The sequence below is a fragment of the Chlorocebus sabaeus genome, chromosome 25 (genome assembly GCF_047675955.1).
Source record: "Chlorocebus sabaeus isolate Y175 chromosome 25, mChlSab1.0.hap1, whole genome shotgun sequence".
In the NCBI taxonomy this organism is placed as follows: domain Eukaryota; kingdom Metazoa; phylum Chordata; class Mammalia; order Primates; family Cercopithecidae; genus Chlorocebus; species Chlorocebus sabaeus.
The window spans coordinates 62211568-62227283 of NC_132928.1; the positions used below are offsets into that span (position 1 = coordinate 62211568).

The window sequence follows — 15716 nt, forward strand, 5'->3', positions numbered from 1 at the left end:
GCTTTATTCTAAGCTTTATTTCAGCAGTCAGGCTTCTAATGGCAATTCAGCCATCAGTAAATCAGCAGGTTTCCCTTGAGGGAGGAGGGGAGCAGAACTGCTGATTCTCAGGAGAGAACAGGACAGTTCCTGGGAACCAGCGCATGAGCGCAGGTGCATCCTGCGGCCCGGAATGCTGCCATGTGGGTGGCGTTGCACAGGGCAAGTGGGCCGGGCATCCAGGCTGGGTGGCTGTGCCTTAGAGAGAGTGGGGTTTGGTGCAATAAGATGTGTCAGGATGGCCCCAGAACCAGAGAGGGCTATGGGAAAGGAGCCCTGCAGCACGGCACCAGCTTGTCGGGTGCAGGAAAAAAGCGCGAGAGACCGGCCTGGCACTCAGGCATTGGAATAGGCAGCGTGTGAGCAGGTGTCCGGAAGTTATGCACAGCAGCTGACACCACAGTGCAGAATGTCTCAGTGCACAGGGTTTGAGGGAGGGATGGAGGACAACAAGTCTTTTAGGTGTTTCCCTCAACAAAAGGTGGCCCCGTTCCTAGCAGTATTTCCTCTAACTGCAGTGGCTATATCTAAGGCCCCAATTCAACAAGCCCACCAACTAATATTGTGTGAAGACTGAAATCTGTACCTTGACTTTTCCAAAAAAGAAATCCAAGACCATGACTGTTAAACGTCCCTGAAAATTTGGGATTCCAACAGGAGCCAAGCATATCATCGCTAGGCATATTTAACAATTCACAGGCAACTCATAAAGAGAAGCCATTGGATTTGTAACAGCCTCAGGGGAATTCTGCTATTCACTGGGCTTTTAAAACTGAAGTCTGGTTCATCTATTAATGAAAGAGAGTGCCACTCACACCGAGGGCTTGTGCTACACCAAGTTTCAAGGTCAGCTGACTTATACATACAGGCTGTGACCTGGATGGCTGGTTTGAAAAAAGTGAGTTGTCCCAATTCTGTCAAGAATATGTCTCAGTCTAGGCATGGTGGCTCACGCCTGTAATCCCAGCACTTTTGAGGCTGAGGAAGGAGGAACCTTTGAGCCCGGGAGTTTGAGACCAGCCTCAGCAACACAGGAGAACCCTGTCTCTAGAAAAAAATACAGTCGGGCATGGTGGCATGTGCATGTGTTCCTCACTACTCAGGATGCTGAAGCTACAGGATCGCTTGAGCCCAGGAGGTCAAGGCTGCAGTGAGCCGAAATCTAGCCTGGGTAACAGAGGGAGACCCTATCTCAAAGAACAAAAGATATATATATATACACACACACACATATATACACACACACACATAAATATTTTTAATAACATGTCTAAAGAGGCAAGGAGAAAAGCTGGCACTGGGCAGTGAGCTATGGTGCTACAGCGAACCTGGGGTGGGGGCCATATGAGGCTACACGCAAGGTAACCACACAGACAGCAAGCTGGGGGAGAACTGAGATGTGCTCACAGAAGCAGGGCTGAGAAACCAGTTTCTGAGAGAGCAAAGCCCTGAATCCGATGGGAGAGTGGCTAGCCCTGGAACTGCCAGGGTTCCTGCCTTTTCTGAGGTCTGGCAATGCCTTCTCCACAGCACAACTGCACTCCCTCCATCCGAAAACACTGTTGGTTATTGATGTATCAACTTATTTCAAGAGGAAAATCCCTAAATATCCATCGTAAGATGTAGATCTGTTTCATGGGTTAAAATGTGAAGATGTGCTTAGAATCAACGAAATACAGAATTTTCCTTATATTGAGGAAACACATATATATAAAGATGGAAGCTTTCAATATTTTTCAGACTTTTATTCAAATGTCACTAAACTCAGAGATAAGATATGAATATTTCTGATCGCTTTTCTTCCTAGGGTTTAATTCGAGGTCATTCTTGGAATAAGATCCAAGGTTACTAGTTTACAAGGTTCCTATAAACAGAGAAATACTCAAAGCTGCAAAGCCTGGCTTGGCAGAGAAAAAAGGGCAGATGACCAATTTAGGCTAAGAGGACAACTTCCGGGGTGATTTCAAGCCTTGCCATCTGGCCAGCTGTTAAGCCACAGGCCTCAATCTGTCCATGAATAACCTGTGATGTGTTTTGGTTGCTTGGTGCTGGACATTTCAGTTGTTGATCAACAACTACTTTTGTGAACTCATGACTGAGTCCTAACACTGGATTTCCTGTTAACTTCAACCTGGGTCTTTGGAGAGATATAAGTCCCTCCAAAAAGAAAAGAGTAAGGGCAGATATTATTCACATCCTGCCATAGATAATTCAGCTTTGTATACAAACCTGGAAATGGGTTAGAATTTAACCACTTCTTCAAAAAGAACGACAGGGTAACAGAATCTCATCAGTGGTTTATCCTCATGCCTTAGGTGATGACAAATGAGTTGTGCTTGCTAAGTCTTTGTTAGTGAGCACGACACTATCTCAAAAACAAGATTTCTGTTAAAAACTGGACATTATTTTAGGAAAATAACTCTACAAACTGAAATGTAAGCCATATATCTAAGGAATGGAATGGAAAAATATAAATTCTATGATAAAGGAGCAGGGAGAAAAGGACCCATCATTTGTCTTCCCATTTTGATCCCTTTCCAGGAGAGCGAGCACATCTTGGGACAACAGCTCTCCACATCATCTAATTCAAGAACGCCCGTCAGATGGCCAGCACGTGATAGACAACTTTCCCAGGTTCTTCAGTAAGCTGAAGCCTTCTCTCTGTGGGGAATTCATTTTAAAATTCAAACTTTCCTTTTCATGAAATGAATTGTAGTAAGACACTAAATGTTAAGTAGTATTTATAAGTCTGAAGAAGCTAAGTTGTGCAACCTCCAACAGGAGGAGGACCAGATGCCAAGTTCAGGGTTACCTTCCTTCGGAGGACCCCCCTCCTGCCGCCGCCACCCACCCAATGAATGTTCAGGACTTGGCAAGAAATGCTAGAGGGGCAGTGCAGTTTCAACAATAAATTTGGAAAAAGTTGAGTTTGGTCCCAGTTTTGCAGTCAAATACACGGTGAGATGGAGCTTTGAAGAGCTCCCTTGCAAGATCAATCACGGGCCTGCATGTTTGATCACACAAAGTACTTGGGCCTGAAGGAGACTACTGCTACTCAGGGTCCCACGAAACCACACTGAGGGTCTGGCAGGGAGAAATGCAGTGGCCACAGCTCCCCCTGGAGTGCAGGAGGAAGGGTGGAGCGGGGCAGGAACCACAGTGCTTGTGGTGATTCTGGGGTTCCTGAGAGCACTTGGAAAAAATAATTTGGAAGCTGAATTATGCAGAGTCTGAGAATGTGTATGTGAAGCATCCAGAATACCAACACAGCAATTTCAAAGAAACTCCAACAATGTGAAAACACTTGGAAAATGGTTTAATGATGTTTTACAACAGAAATGAACTGTACAGTTACAGTAAGTTTAATATATATATAAAAAATTACAGCAGACAAATGCATCTACACAAAATCTACCATTTCATTCTGATTCACTGTCACCTACACAATCTCTCCCGAGCCTACAGCCCCTGCAGGCAGCCCTAGGAGGGGGAATCATCTAAAGGGCACTTTGAGAGAGACAGCACCGCTCATATTCCCCACCACCTCCTCAGGCCTCAGGAGGCATCAGCTAATCCCCCAAAATGTAAAGTTGCCTGTGTTTCAGGTTTTCAAAACCAAGAAAACGTGTGTCTCTCAGGGGCACAGATAACAAGGTCCAGCACGCAAGTTATCAGCTGATTCTTAGAAAATATTCCTATCAGTGGGGAAATATTTGGCTAACAGGCGCTCTGGGGCAGTAAGGCTACACAATAGCCACCCAGAGTGCAGAGTTATCTAAGAGAAATGTAGAAGGACTCTAATAAACCACCTCAGAATTGTCACTGCCTCATTAAAGCTGCTGGACAATTTTGGAAAGAATCATTTACACCACATCTTAAGTTTCCACACAGAAGAACTCAAACTCACATTTTAAAGTACATAAAACAAAAAGTTCTAGGAGGCCAAGGGGCCAATTCCCCTTGTGCCCCTCCCTTGACAACAGTGGACAAACACCCCTGAATTAATAATTAAGACAAAAAAGGAAGAAAAGAAAAAGTGAGTTAAGATATTGAAAGAGAGAAAGAAAACATCTTTAGAAAAACACGATCACTGTCTCTTTAAAAAAGAAAACAAAATCCCAGTTGGGAACAGCAATGAGGAATATGCAATCTAAATTGACACCAGGTGGGAGATTATTATTGAATATTATGTACACTCAGAACTTTTTTCATTTTCTTTTTTATTATGAACACCTAGGCAGTGAAAACTGTTATGTTAATACATACATAGACACACCCAAAACATACAAAAATACTATTATTTCAAACTACTAAGAATAGGACAGTTCAATTATTTTCATGCTATGACTTTAAGAGCATTACACTGAAACAAACAAGAAGTTAAACGACATTTTTTTTTTTAATATCCCAGAAATATACCAAAATATACATCTAAGCTTTGGAATTACTGAGGTTAGACTAATGCAAGTGCTGGGTAATCGTACTTAATACACGAGTCTAAGGTTCTGCAGGAAAGAAATTATCTTTGGTATCTGCATCAGGCTAATATTATTAACATTTGGATTTTGCTTTGGGATAGAGCTTGTATGACCCAAGAACCAAGTACCCCCCTCCCCCAATCAACTGAGATTAAAAAGATCCATGTAAAAAGTTCCTTCATTTGCAATCCCCCCACCCCCCAAGTTAAAAAGTCACAGGCATCTACCTAGCACAAAAGGTTGTGAAGTACAATGCATAGTTGCACAGTGGTGCTGCAAAAGGAAACAAAACTACAATAAAGAGAAATGAAAAGCTTGATAATCTTTCTGCATGTTTTCTCACAAACAGGACAGCCACTTCCAAGCAGTTCCAGTACAGGAAAAGAGAAAAAAGGCTCAGAAGGGCACCTTGGCGTGCATTCGCCCAGCCCCAGAGGTTAAAGCACCCAGCAGAGCAGCCAATCGTGCGCCAGTGTCTTCAACGTCCCCCACTCTGTGGAGTCCTCGGGCCAGTCCAGCAGCAGCTCCCACCCTCCCTGTGCTAAGTCCCCATAGTGACCCTGGTTGGTGTAGGGTGGCTGATGGTGGTGATGGGGTTTTTTGACTTTTGTTTTGGAAAATCTGAAATGCCAATTTGTTTCAGGACATGCTCACAAGTTTGTGAGGGCCAAAGCCACGGGCATGTACCTGTGCTGGACCCTGGAAGGTGGAAAACAGCTTGCCTGCCCTTTCTGATCTGGTCAGAGGGTCCTCCCGCCCCGCCTTCCCTGGCCTCACTCTTCTAAGTGCCAGGACACCACAGACTGGACTGATGCTGAAGACTTCCCTTTTCTTTGGTTCTTTTGTTTGTTTTGAGTTTATACAATCATTAAGAAATCTTTGGTTTTGGCTGGAAATTTAAAAAACAAAACAAAACAAAACAAAACAAAGAAACCACCCTCCCCTGGCTTATAGCAGCAGTATCATGACCTGGCTAAGCTTTTTGTCAGCATTAGGGGTGGGAATTGAAGGTTGGGAACTACATTCAAAGAAAAGGTGAAAGGGCTGGGGATGCAGCTTCTAGAGAGCCCATTGATAATAAGATTGTCAAATAATAATAATATTAATAATAATAATAAACTTAAATATTTGGATATTTTTGGTCATGTCAAAGGAAAAAAAGTGAAATGTGTATGCAGCAGTCAGCTTAAAGGAGCCTTTGGTGTCTTCCCTTCTACCCAAAGTCCTGAAGAGAAACAGAACCCTGAGGCCTCAGAGGAGAAGGGGTTGGCCTCTACCCCACCAAGGAAAAGGCAAGTACAGAAGTTGATGTGTGGCCAGCTGTCAGAAACACAGGGTGGGTTAGGGGTGTGGATAGCTGGCCAGCCCCTAAAGGCAGGGTGGCAGGGAAAGTAGATGTTAAGAGACCTGTGAAGACCCCTTGCAACAAAAATAGAAGATTGCAATTTGCCCTCAGTTTGCAGTAGCTTTTAAGCAGCAACATTCAGAGGCTTTAGGGGGTCCCACCCTAGGCTACAGGTCCCATGATGCTATAGGCCAGAGTTTAACATGACTGAGAGGAGGGAGGGCAGACTTGGCAACTCTGTAGGGTTTCGAGAAAGTTAAAGCAAGTCACTCGGTCACGAGTTAGAAATGAGGTATACAACAGCTCCTGGACTTCTGGTGGGTAGAACAGCCCACGCTTACTCACCTAGCCTTCACTACTACCACAGATGAGGGGATGGAAGTACAGACTAATGTGGGAGGAGAGCGTTTCCTGCGGAGTGAGAGCTCCCGCGACTGAGCAATGCACACGTGGCCACGCATGCAGAGGTAAGCAGCTGGAAGTCTTTCTTTCCCGACCTGACCTTAGGGAAGATACACTATTTATGTTGTCAAAAGCCAATGTTATAATATGATTGCAAAATCTTAGGCTCCCTGCACCAGCCTGTTCCATGTTCTCCAACTGTTTGCAGTTTTAAACTTATTAAGGCTGGCACTAGTCCATTCTGCTCTTACAAAGTGTGTGCCTTCTGCAGACTCACGCAGGAATGGAACCAAGGACATGGCATCCCCGACTGCCTACAACTACAGTCTTTTGTAGCAGACACTGTCATTTTAGCTTCTGAAAGTGCATTTCATTTCTTCCTATGCTTTTAGACCATGAGACTCATTAAGGCTGGGTGGGAGCACCAAGTATTTTCTCTACTTGGCTCTGTCCTTTTTCATTTGAAAGAGATCCCAATCTCAAGAAACTCAAGTGTGTGGACATCTCATTTTATACACAGCGCTGTATCCAGCTGTCTACCTGCAGATTTTGGGATATAATGTTTGAGAACTCAATGCCACAGTCAATTTATGAAAGAAGCCTTAAGCTGCTCTTGTGAGGAGGCTGTGGCTAACTTATACAAAGATGAACAAGTACACAAAGAAAATGGGAAAACTTTGCAGCAGTCCTCAATGTTTGTTTTTTACAGTAAATTCGTTTCGGGGTCTTAACTTTTTGACAGTGTCCTGGGTTTAAACCAGGTGGCCCTGGGTGGTGGAGCCTTGTGCAGGGTGGGCAGATACAGGGACACAGAAACAATCATAAATCACATCTTCTCTCCCAGGCCCAACAGACCTTTGTTTCTGTGCTCAAAGCAGTATTCCATTACACACACCTTATTTTCCCAGAACTTCTGTTTCAAGTGCTCTAATCTTCAGCATCCCTATTACCTACTTATAAACCTATCTAGCACTTTGAAAAGTTATACAATATTAATACCACCTTTACATAATGTCAGAACAATAAGATTATTAGCAAAGCTTTCATAAAGTTCTGCAACCTGATCATTTTTGATGCAATATTCAGACAGCGATATATTTCTTTACCCTTTCTCCTTTTCTGTGTCCTACCAATAGTACACCGAAACAATGAACTACTTGGCTCCCTAGAGCCAGTATATAAAAACATTTTGGAACAAAACATTTACAGGAGAGTAAGGGAAGATCTTTTGGTTTTCTACATAATCCTATTCTTGAAAATTCTTATCTTTTACAGGAGACAGATGGAGATACCACATTTAAATATTGTCTGAACTCATATAGGCTATACTGGTTCTATTTAAAAGTATTAGATAAAGGGAAATAATGAAAAAATTCTACCCCTATCTTTTGCCCTCCCCAAATTTCTCAGCAATTCCAAGAACATCACTGCTACACTGAGCAATGATCCATCTTTACAGAGCCAGCAGAGCAAAACAAAATAAATCTCTTTTCCAAAGCCAGGACAACCAAGAAGACTTCCTTCAAAAAGCAGGGGACTGGGAAAAGGGGAAAAGGGAAGGAAAGAGATAAAGTAAAGCTTTTCCAAATTTTGGCTTTTTGCTCCTATTCCCTCTGCCTGTTTTGAAAACTTAAGGATAAGCAATGACATTAGCAGTGTCTTTGGTATCTAAACCAAATCCCACTTAAGTTCTGTGAGATCATTTATTTAAAAAAATAGCCTTTCTGGAGATACAGTCTATATTGAAACTCAGGGAGCCAAGAAAGTCTGTCCCAGAGTATGGGCAGAAAGGCCTTGTAATTTTTTCTAAGCCAGCATCATTTCTCATTCACGTTCCCACCAAGAATAATTCTCTCCTCAATCCCACCAACCAATCCTTAAGGGTCACACTTTATATCACAGGGGTGAGGTGGGCAGGTGAGCTTTCAACTTCTTGGTTTGCTTTTTATCCTGTTTGTGTTTTTAGTCTAGACAGAACTAGCCTTGGTATGAGAAAAGTAAGGTTTTAAAATGTTGTGTTATTAGCACAACATTCAGTAACATGACAGAGGGCAACACAAATAACCTGTTTCACTTTAATCTTCCTAGATTTAAGACACATCAATCACTCACCTCTTGTCTCCAAATTAATTGGTGCATGTCTATTTCTGCCTCTATTTCTCAACTGCACATCCAGGCATTCACACATTCATCCTTCGCCTATGCTTTTGCTATGTACAGAGGTAATGAATCATTAAGAGAGGTTGGCAGGGTCTGGGGGGCATGGGCAACCATAGGAAGGGATGTAAATGCACCCTCAGGGTCCCTGAACCTACTGGACACCCCATATGTTATCTGCATGCCACCACACACCGCTGCAGATCAGACCACAGAGAGGCCAAAGCCAATCACAGGGAAAATCAAGTTTCCTTTGGCAAGACAGATATAAGAAAACACACACACACACACGAGCAACGTTTTCCTTCTAACATAATCAACTTCTCCTCTTCCCCCACCCAACCCTCCCTAACCCTATAAATTGTAACCTATAAAGAGGATCCCAAATACATACAGCATCAATCATGTTTATCGATCATAATAAACATTAGTTCGACTAAATGCTACAGCTAGAATTATTTCCACTATTTATAAAGTTTTTTCTTTTATTTGTTTGGTTTTTAGTTTTGCAAAACCAGTTTTGCAACAATGCTAAGCTATTCTGAGGTATTTTATGAAGGTGCCAGAAGCTAGCTGTTACCCAAATTAAGGTACCACCATTCAACGAGAAAAAGAAGGGAAGGAAAGGAGATCCAGATGACATAATCAACATAAAATTCACTCACATTTACTGCTTTTAGCTAAGGCCAAGAGTAGAAGGGCCAAAACAAGGAACGACTTAATGAATAAGGTTAGAAGAAAACTACAAAAAAAAATTATTTTTTTAAAGCTACAGTTCACAAACCATATAGAAAACCGGGTACAAACTAGACGACTCTGAGAAAAAATATATTCCCTGCCCTCCCAGTGGAATCCTTTCAAATACCTTACTGGAAATCTCAGGGGTGTCCTATTTATATTTAATCTCTTTGGATTAAGAAATGGATGACTGGCCTTTATGACGAAAGCAATTTATTTATCCTATTCCTATCCAAGTTTACATTTGTATTGTGTACACCATCCATGCAAACCTATATAATAGCTGATCTTAGTTATTATTCTTACAGAAATAGCAAAGAAGGATTTTTCCCTTCACTTCTTGAAAGTGAAGTTTGTAAACGCTCAGAAAGATTTACCATTTTGTCATCCTCAAAGTGTTGTAAAACTGAAAATGATATCAAATAGCCAGGACTATGAACAGCATCACACATTAAATGCTTTCCACACACACATAAAAGCAAACTCATATCAGTTATGAGCAAATTAACCCATCAATTCTTGTCTGCTTTGGAAAATTTTAAATTTTGCGTCCTTAGTATTTTTCTACCATTAGTATTAATCATCTTTTAATATTTTTAACTCTAATAAACAAACTTTAAGCTCATCAAGTTTAGATGCTGATTAATGAGAAAATATTTGGCCAAGCTCTCCAAATGAATTGCTGGGGCCCTTCCTCAAACTGCAGACTGGTCTTCGGAAGAGCCCCCAAGAGCCAGGCCAGAGTCACCTGTCAGCGTGAATTCTCTGCCTCCTCCTTGCTACCACACCCTACACTCAGTGATAGGGGGAGTCAGTGATACTACTGACTTCTCCCTGGCAGGGCTTCTTCTTTCTTGGGAAGAAACAAAAAACAAGAGGCTTTTCCTCTGTCTTCCTGTCTCAATGACCTTATCTTTTTTCTTGGTCAAGAATGTTTCGTGAGGATGACCTGGTTTGGGAACAGCTTTAGACTAAGAACAGAGAGTTCTATAAGCCAAGCATTTATTCTACACTAATTGCAATGTATAATATCAGGATTTATCACTTTAAAAATTGACATGAGGATGGGCGCGGTGGCTCACGCCTGTTATCCCAGCACTTTGGGAGGCCAAGGCGGGCGGATCACCTGAGGTCAGGAGTTCAAAACCAGCCTGGCCAACATGGTGAAACCCTGTCTCTACTAAAAATACAAAAATTAGCCAGGTGTGGTGGTGGGTGCCTGTAATCCCAGCTACTTGGGAGGCTGAGGCAGGAGAATCGCTTGAACCCAGGAGGCAGAGGTTGCAGTGAGCCAAGATTGTGCCATTGCACTCCAGCCTAGGCAACAAAGACCTCTCCCCCCCAAAAAAATTGACATGAATTCCCTATATTTGCCAATGGATCGGATTTTTCCAGCAAGTTAAAAAGAAAATTTTTTAATGTTAAAGATTCGGCTGAATTTAAATATTGTGTCAAGCAAATATCTGTGCTTCTGGATAATACAGACAAGGTTTCCCTTATCTTCCCAAATAAATGAGGGATAATGGAAGAAAATAACATTAAAGAGGTTTTAGTTGTGCTTTTTTCCCCCCAACAGTGAATGAGAGATGTACAACAAATTGGCAAGATGATCTCACTAAGAATCTTTAATCTTATCTTCCCTTTTTTAAACAAAAAAGATTTATTTCTTACAGTGCTAGCATTAAGTATAAATAGGTATGATTCTGCACAAAATGAAAGTTGGATTCCTTTGGTTCCATTTCTTGGGTAACAAGTTGAATAAATTGGGATAGTATTGATCTTTCTGATAACAAATAAAAGGACATGTGAATTATATCAGTTAATGGATATACACAATGTTTTTCTTAATTCTAAAATGCTGCCTATAGAACTTCAGAAACACTTAAATACAGCACTCATTTTTTCTTAGAACAACATAGTAATATTGTTCCTGTGAGAAGCCCTTTTTTAGGTCTTTCTGCTCTGTTATTCAGATGTATACAGGGTATAAATAAAATTTATGACCAAATTGCACCACTTGTGATAAGCAGGATTCACACAATTACATTCACCACTCCTTAGGGAGGACCCATTACCATGGGCATATATAGTATTCACTATAAATGCATTTAGAATAGTCTTTGGCTTAGTATGTGCTAACCAAATTCAGAAATATAAAATAAAATTTGCATAACCATTAAGGGGAAAAAAAGAATAATACAATGAATTGTGATGACCTATCTGGCCTTTCTTCTTTGAAATGCAGAAACTCCACCAAACACCTCTTTTTGGTCAAATGGTCCCTGGCCCCCTTTAGTTTCCAGGCTCTCCCATATAAGGTGGCTAAAAGTTAAGTTTGAGTACCTTAGCTCAGAAGATAGTTCATTCAATTCAAAATGCATTTCTTGAGATGATAAAAAGATATACCTATAAAGTAAAAAATGACTAAGGTGTTCATGAAGCAATATAAGTATCTAGGGATGATGGATAGGGAGTTGATTTCAAACTAAACCACCACCAAAAAGCTATATTAGTGTTTCGTGAGTACATATGTAAATGTACCTTTCATTTCACAACTTATTTTTAAATAAGTAAAAAAAGAGAAAAAATTATATTTTTATCTAAAGATTTATCTTTGCCTGAAGATTATTTCTTCTTTTAAACAGATTTTCTATGCTGGTCTACCCTCATCAAGTGCTTCACATAAAAAAGGCAGAATCCCCTTATCCCAAATTGAGTAGAAAATATAGACAGGGCAGGGAATAAAAGACCATTGTATTGACATTTAAAGCTTAGTATCTTTTCTAATATTCAAGTCTGTTGGTGAGTTTTATTTGGGAAAGGGATCATTTTCTAAACCAAAAGTGGGGGAAAAGAAAAAAACACCCAAACAGTCTTTCCTTGCCCTTTGTCTTACCTCACTGAGCTTGAGTCCCTTGGGACTCCACACTTCCTTTGGTAGCAATTTTGAGAAATTAATGCTGTAACTTCTAATCCAGTATAGTGGGTATCAGCATTTCCCTCCCTGAATCCTTCCGTCTAAGTTTCACCACTCCCAAGGGAGGGACTCATTACTGTGGGCAGCTAGAGCATTACTGATAGCCCTAAAATCATTTGCACAGACTAAAGGTAGAGATGTTAAGTCAGGATAGAAGATTACATTTAACTACAACAGAGAAAAAGTGAATGGAGAGGAGAGAAATTAGTAATTGACATTGTCATTCTATTTACACACCAACCTAATAAACTAGTTAAACATCAAGTTAATGTCTGCCCAGAGGATATTACAATTTACCAACATAAAAGATTAAAAACAAGCAGCAACTTTTATATAAAATTAATAAAGACAAATGAAAAAGAAATTGTCAGTAGCATCTATCTCCTCGATGTGTCTGAACTGCACGTTATCAACTAGTCCATTAGTACAGCAGCTTGCTAAAAATTGACTTTGGTTCAAGCTTAGTTAAAAAACAAAACAAAACATAAAAAAAACACACCACACAAAAAGGGTGAATGGACATTTGTTAGTTTCCCTGCTTGCAGTTCACTGATTTTGGAAGGATTTTAGGGAAAGTGAAGGGTAAGAGGAGGAAATTTAGGGGTGGTAATTAAATATTTGTGAAATAAAACAAGATAGAAAAAAACTAAAACAAAAATTTAAAAGGGGACTAAAATGTTTCTGACCTTTTAACAGACTGTCTCCCACTTGAGTCACACAAAAGTACACAATGTGTCTGTATTTACCGCCTTTCTGGACAATGGTAAAGAGAGACAAGTACACAGAATCCAAGCTCCCTTGTGGACACAAACAAAAGCAATCAGAATAAAAATCACCTGTAAGTTCTCTCTACATCCCCAGCTCGAACGGGAGAAAAAGTGCAGTCTTGGGACCACCAGAGATTTAAGCAAGCACCCGCAGCCACCAAATGGGAACCTTTAACTCCAATAATAAGGGGAACTTAGATGAGCTGCACTGCAGTGATCCAGTCTTTTGGAAAATTTTTTGGTAAAGATGGCATAATAACAGTACATTGACAAAAAGGGGAATTTAATCTCCAAGTTATCCTTATTCCTCTTCATCCACTTTCACAAGCTCTTCCTTTTCAATGGGCTCATTTTATAGTCTAGAAACACCCTGAAAATAATTACAGGAGCTAATTACTTTCTACATTGAATAAAGAGATGTGTATTGCCATTTAGACCTACCTAGCAGGAGCATCACGAACAAACCAAGGAGACACTTAAGGTGTGTGCAAAGTTCCTGCTCAAAGTCCTTCTTCAAAGGTTCTACAGATCCCAGCCTGGCTAATAAGTGCCTCCTTTAGTCAGAGAACCAAGAAGAATCTCAGGGTTAGAGGAATTTATAAGCCATCCAGTGGAAAGGAAGTCTGTGGCTCTCTAGAGGAAAAGGTGGTAACCTTACACTCTTCTCATCACACCTCTTTTGTATATATTATCAATGGAAAATAGTCTAGTAGAATTCCTTTAGAAAATAAAAGAAGGGAAAAGTTTCCCAATTTCAATAAGTCAGTTTTTTTTCTTTGCCAAGTTAAAGTTTGGATGAAAAACTTCCACAAAATGAACAAACAAACAAACACACCAACAGTAGGAGCATTTTTCAGGAGATAAGAAATCAGGAGAACCACCAAGTCAGGTGTCTGCAGTAGTCTTTGCTCTTCGGAACCAAATCCTGCCCTGCAACATGTACAGCTGTTCCCATTGAAAGTAGCAGAAAGCAGCACTGTTGCACCACAGGATCTGGGCCTCAGGGTCATTCAATGATTTGGGGGTGAGTGAGAGCTACAGTTCAGCAGGAATTCCTTCCTACACAAAAGTGCTCCAAAGGCACCACCTGATGTGGGGAGGGGAAGGGGCGTGTGTGGAATGGGAGTGTCTGCACACACTGCCTTCAGCTTCTGCACCAAGCCTCTTGCATAAGTGGCAAAAGAAAATAATTTTCTAGCACCTCTGTAAGAGTCATCAAGGATAAGGAAACCAGCAAGAACATTCCCCGCAGTTAAGAACAGAAGTCTCCCCTTACCCCAAAACCCTCCCTCCCCACAGTGTGGGAGCTCACTGAAATAGGATCCAGGAGCAAGAGATAATAAACATGTCCAAACTATATATATATATATATATATATATATATAAAACAATAACAACAACAACAATAATAATAGAGATACAGTAATACAGGCCTGCCTAAATTGTACCAGTTAAGAAAGGAACCCCCAACACAATTGATACGATTATAAACACCTTGTTATGACTTAATGGCCTGTACAACAGACCCATAAAAATGATTTTTTTAAGAAAAAAAGAAATTTAGACAAACAAGAAATCCCCTTCCTATATTGGAATTGGTAACCCACCTTAACTTGTCATCATGACTGCTGGAAATGATAAGTAGTCCTTTCACTTATTTTTGTTTTTGATTTTTTGTTTCTTTTTTTTTTTTAATTTTTGGTTAGAAAGTTCTCCAATCCATGAAGCAATCCTGAAAAGACAGTGTTTTATTACAAAATTAGGCAAATGTCCCGTCTCCATCCTTTCTTTCTTTTTCTGGTGTGTGTGTGTGTGTGTGTGTTTTTCTCCCTTCTCTCCTTTGCCCTCACAACATGGCGAGAGGAAGCCAATCACATTTTTCAGTTTATTAACCTGGCTGGCAGTCCAATCACGCTGCAGAGTGAAAAAGGCTTCTGGCAGCCCAGCTCTGCCCAGCTCACTGTGCCTTGGAGGCGGTGGTGGTGGTGGATGCAGCCCCGCTGGCAGAGGCCACTGTGAAGAGAGAGTTCTGGATGGATTCAGCGGAGGTGGAGGTGGCATGAAGGCTGGCTACAGGTGCAGAGTTCCCTGCAGAGGCTGCGGCGGCAGAGACCAAGCTAACAGGGTTGCTGGTGAGCAGAGAGAGGTTCTGAGGGTTCAGGAACAGAGGGGCAGTCACGATGTTGGGGGCTCCTCCCGCATTGGCAAATACCAGGTTCCCAGTTGCATCAAGTGATGTTATTGGAAGAGAGCCACCAGAAGCAAGAGCTACAGACAAAAACCCCCAAAACAGGCAGGAATGAGAACATTAACATCATCCTGGAGAAGCCAAATAACACACCAAAAGTCTATCATTTTCCTACAACTCACTAGGAAAAAGTGTAGCCCTTTTTCCTCAAGCGCAGTGCTACACTGATACCAATTGTAGTTTATTTATAATTTTGAAGAGCCTGAAAGACTGAAATGTCTAATTTAATGGGCACGAGCAGGGGCAGAAGACAGTTAATAACTGTCTAATGAATTAGTCACGTTTCTGTCTTGAAATCACCAGTTTATTTCATTTACCTAGACATATTTGATAAATCCAATAATTTTGTCTTTAATGAAGACTGCTGATTTTAAACTACCTCTGTTCAAAAGACAAACTAGCTAAAGTGATTACAACATTAACAATAGGAGGTGAGTGGTGGGCCTGCCTCCTGTTAGATCAGTGGCGGCATTAGATTCTCACAGAGCAAAATCGGAAGTGGAAATGGTGCCATCCAGAAACCACCCCCACCGCACCGTGGCTGTGGAAAAATTGTCTTCCACAA

The 15716-nt window shown here is 41.1% G+C and overlaps 1 protein-coding gene across 5 annotated transcripts in view; it reads right to left on the reverse strand.

Annotated features, from left to right (window-relative positions):
- Positions 1 to 3334: 3334 nt before the first annotated feature.
- The window catches only part of POU2F1 (POU class 2 homeobox 1), a 201115-nt gene continuing 188733 nt past the window's right edge, over positions 3335 to 15716 (reverse strand). For all 5 annotated transcript variants that reach the window (XM_007989659.3, XM_007989662.3, XM_073011818.1 and 2 more), the window contains one exon: positions 3335 to 15171. In XM_007989659.3, the coding sequence (XP_007987850.1) occupies positions 14861 to 15171 (311 nt within the window). In that variant the 3' untranslated portion in view covers positions 3335 to 14860. The remainder of the gene's footprint in view (positions 15172 to 15716) is intronic.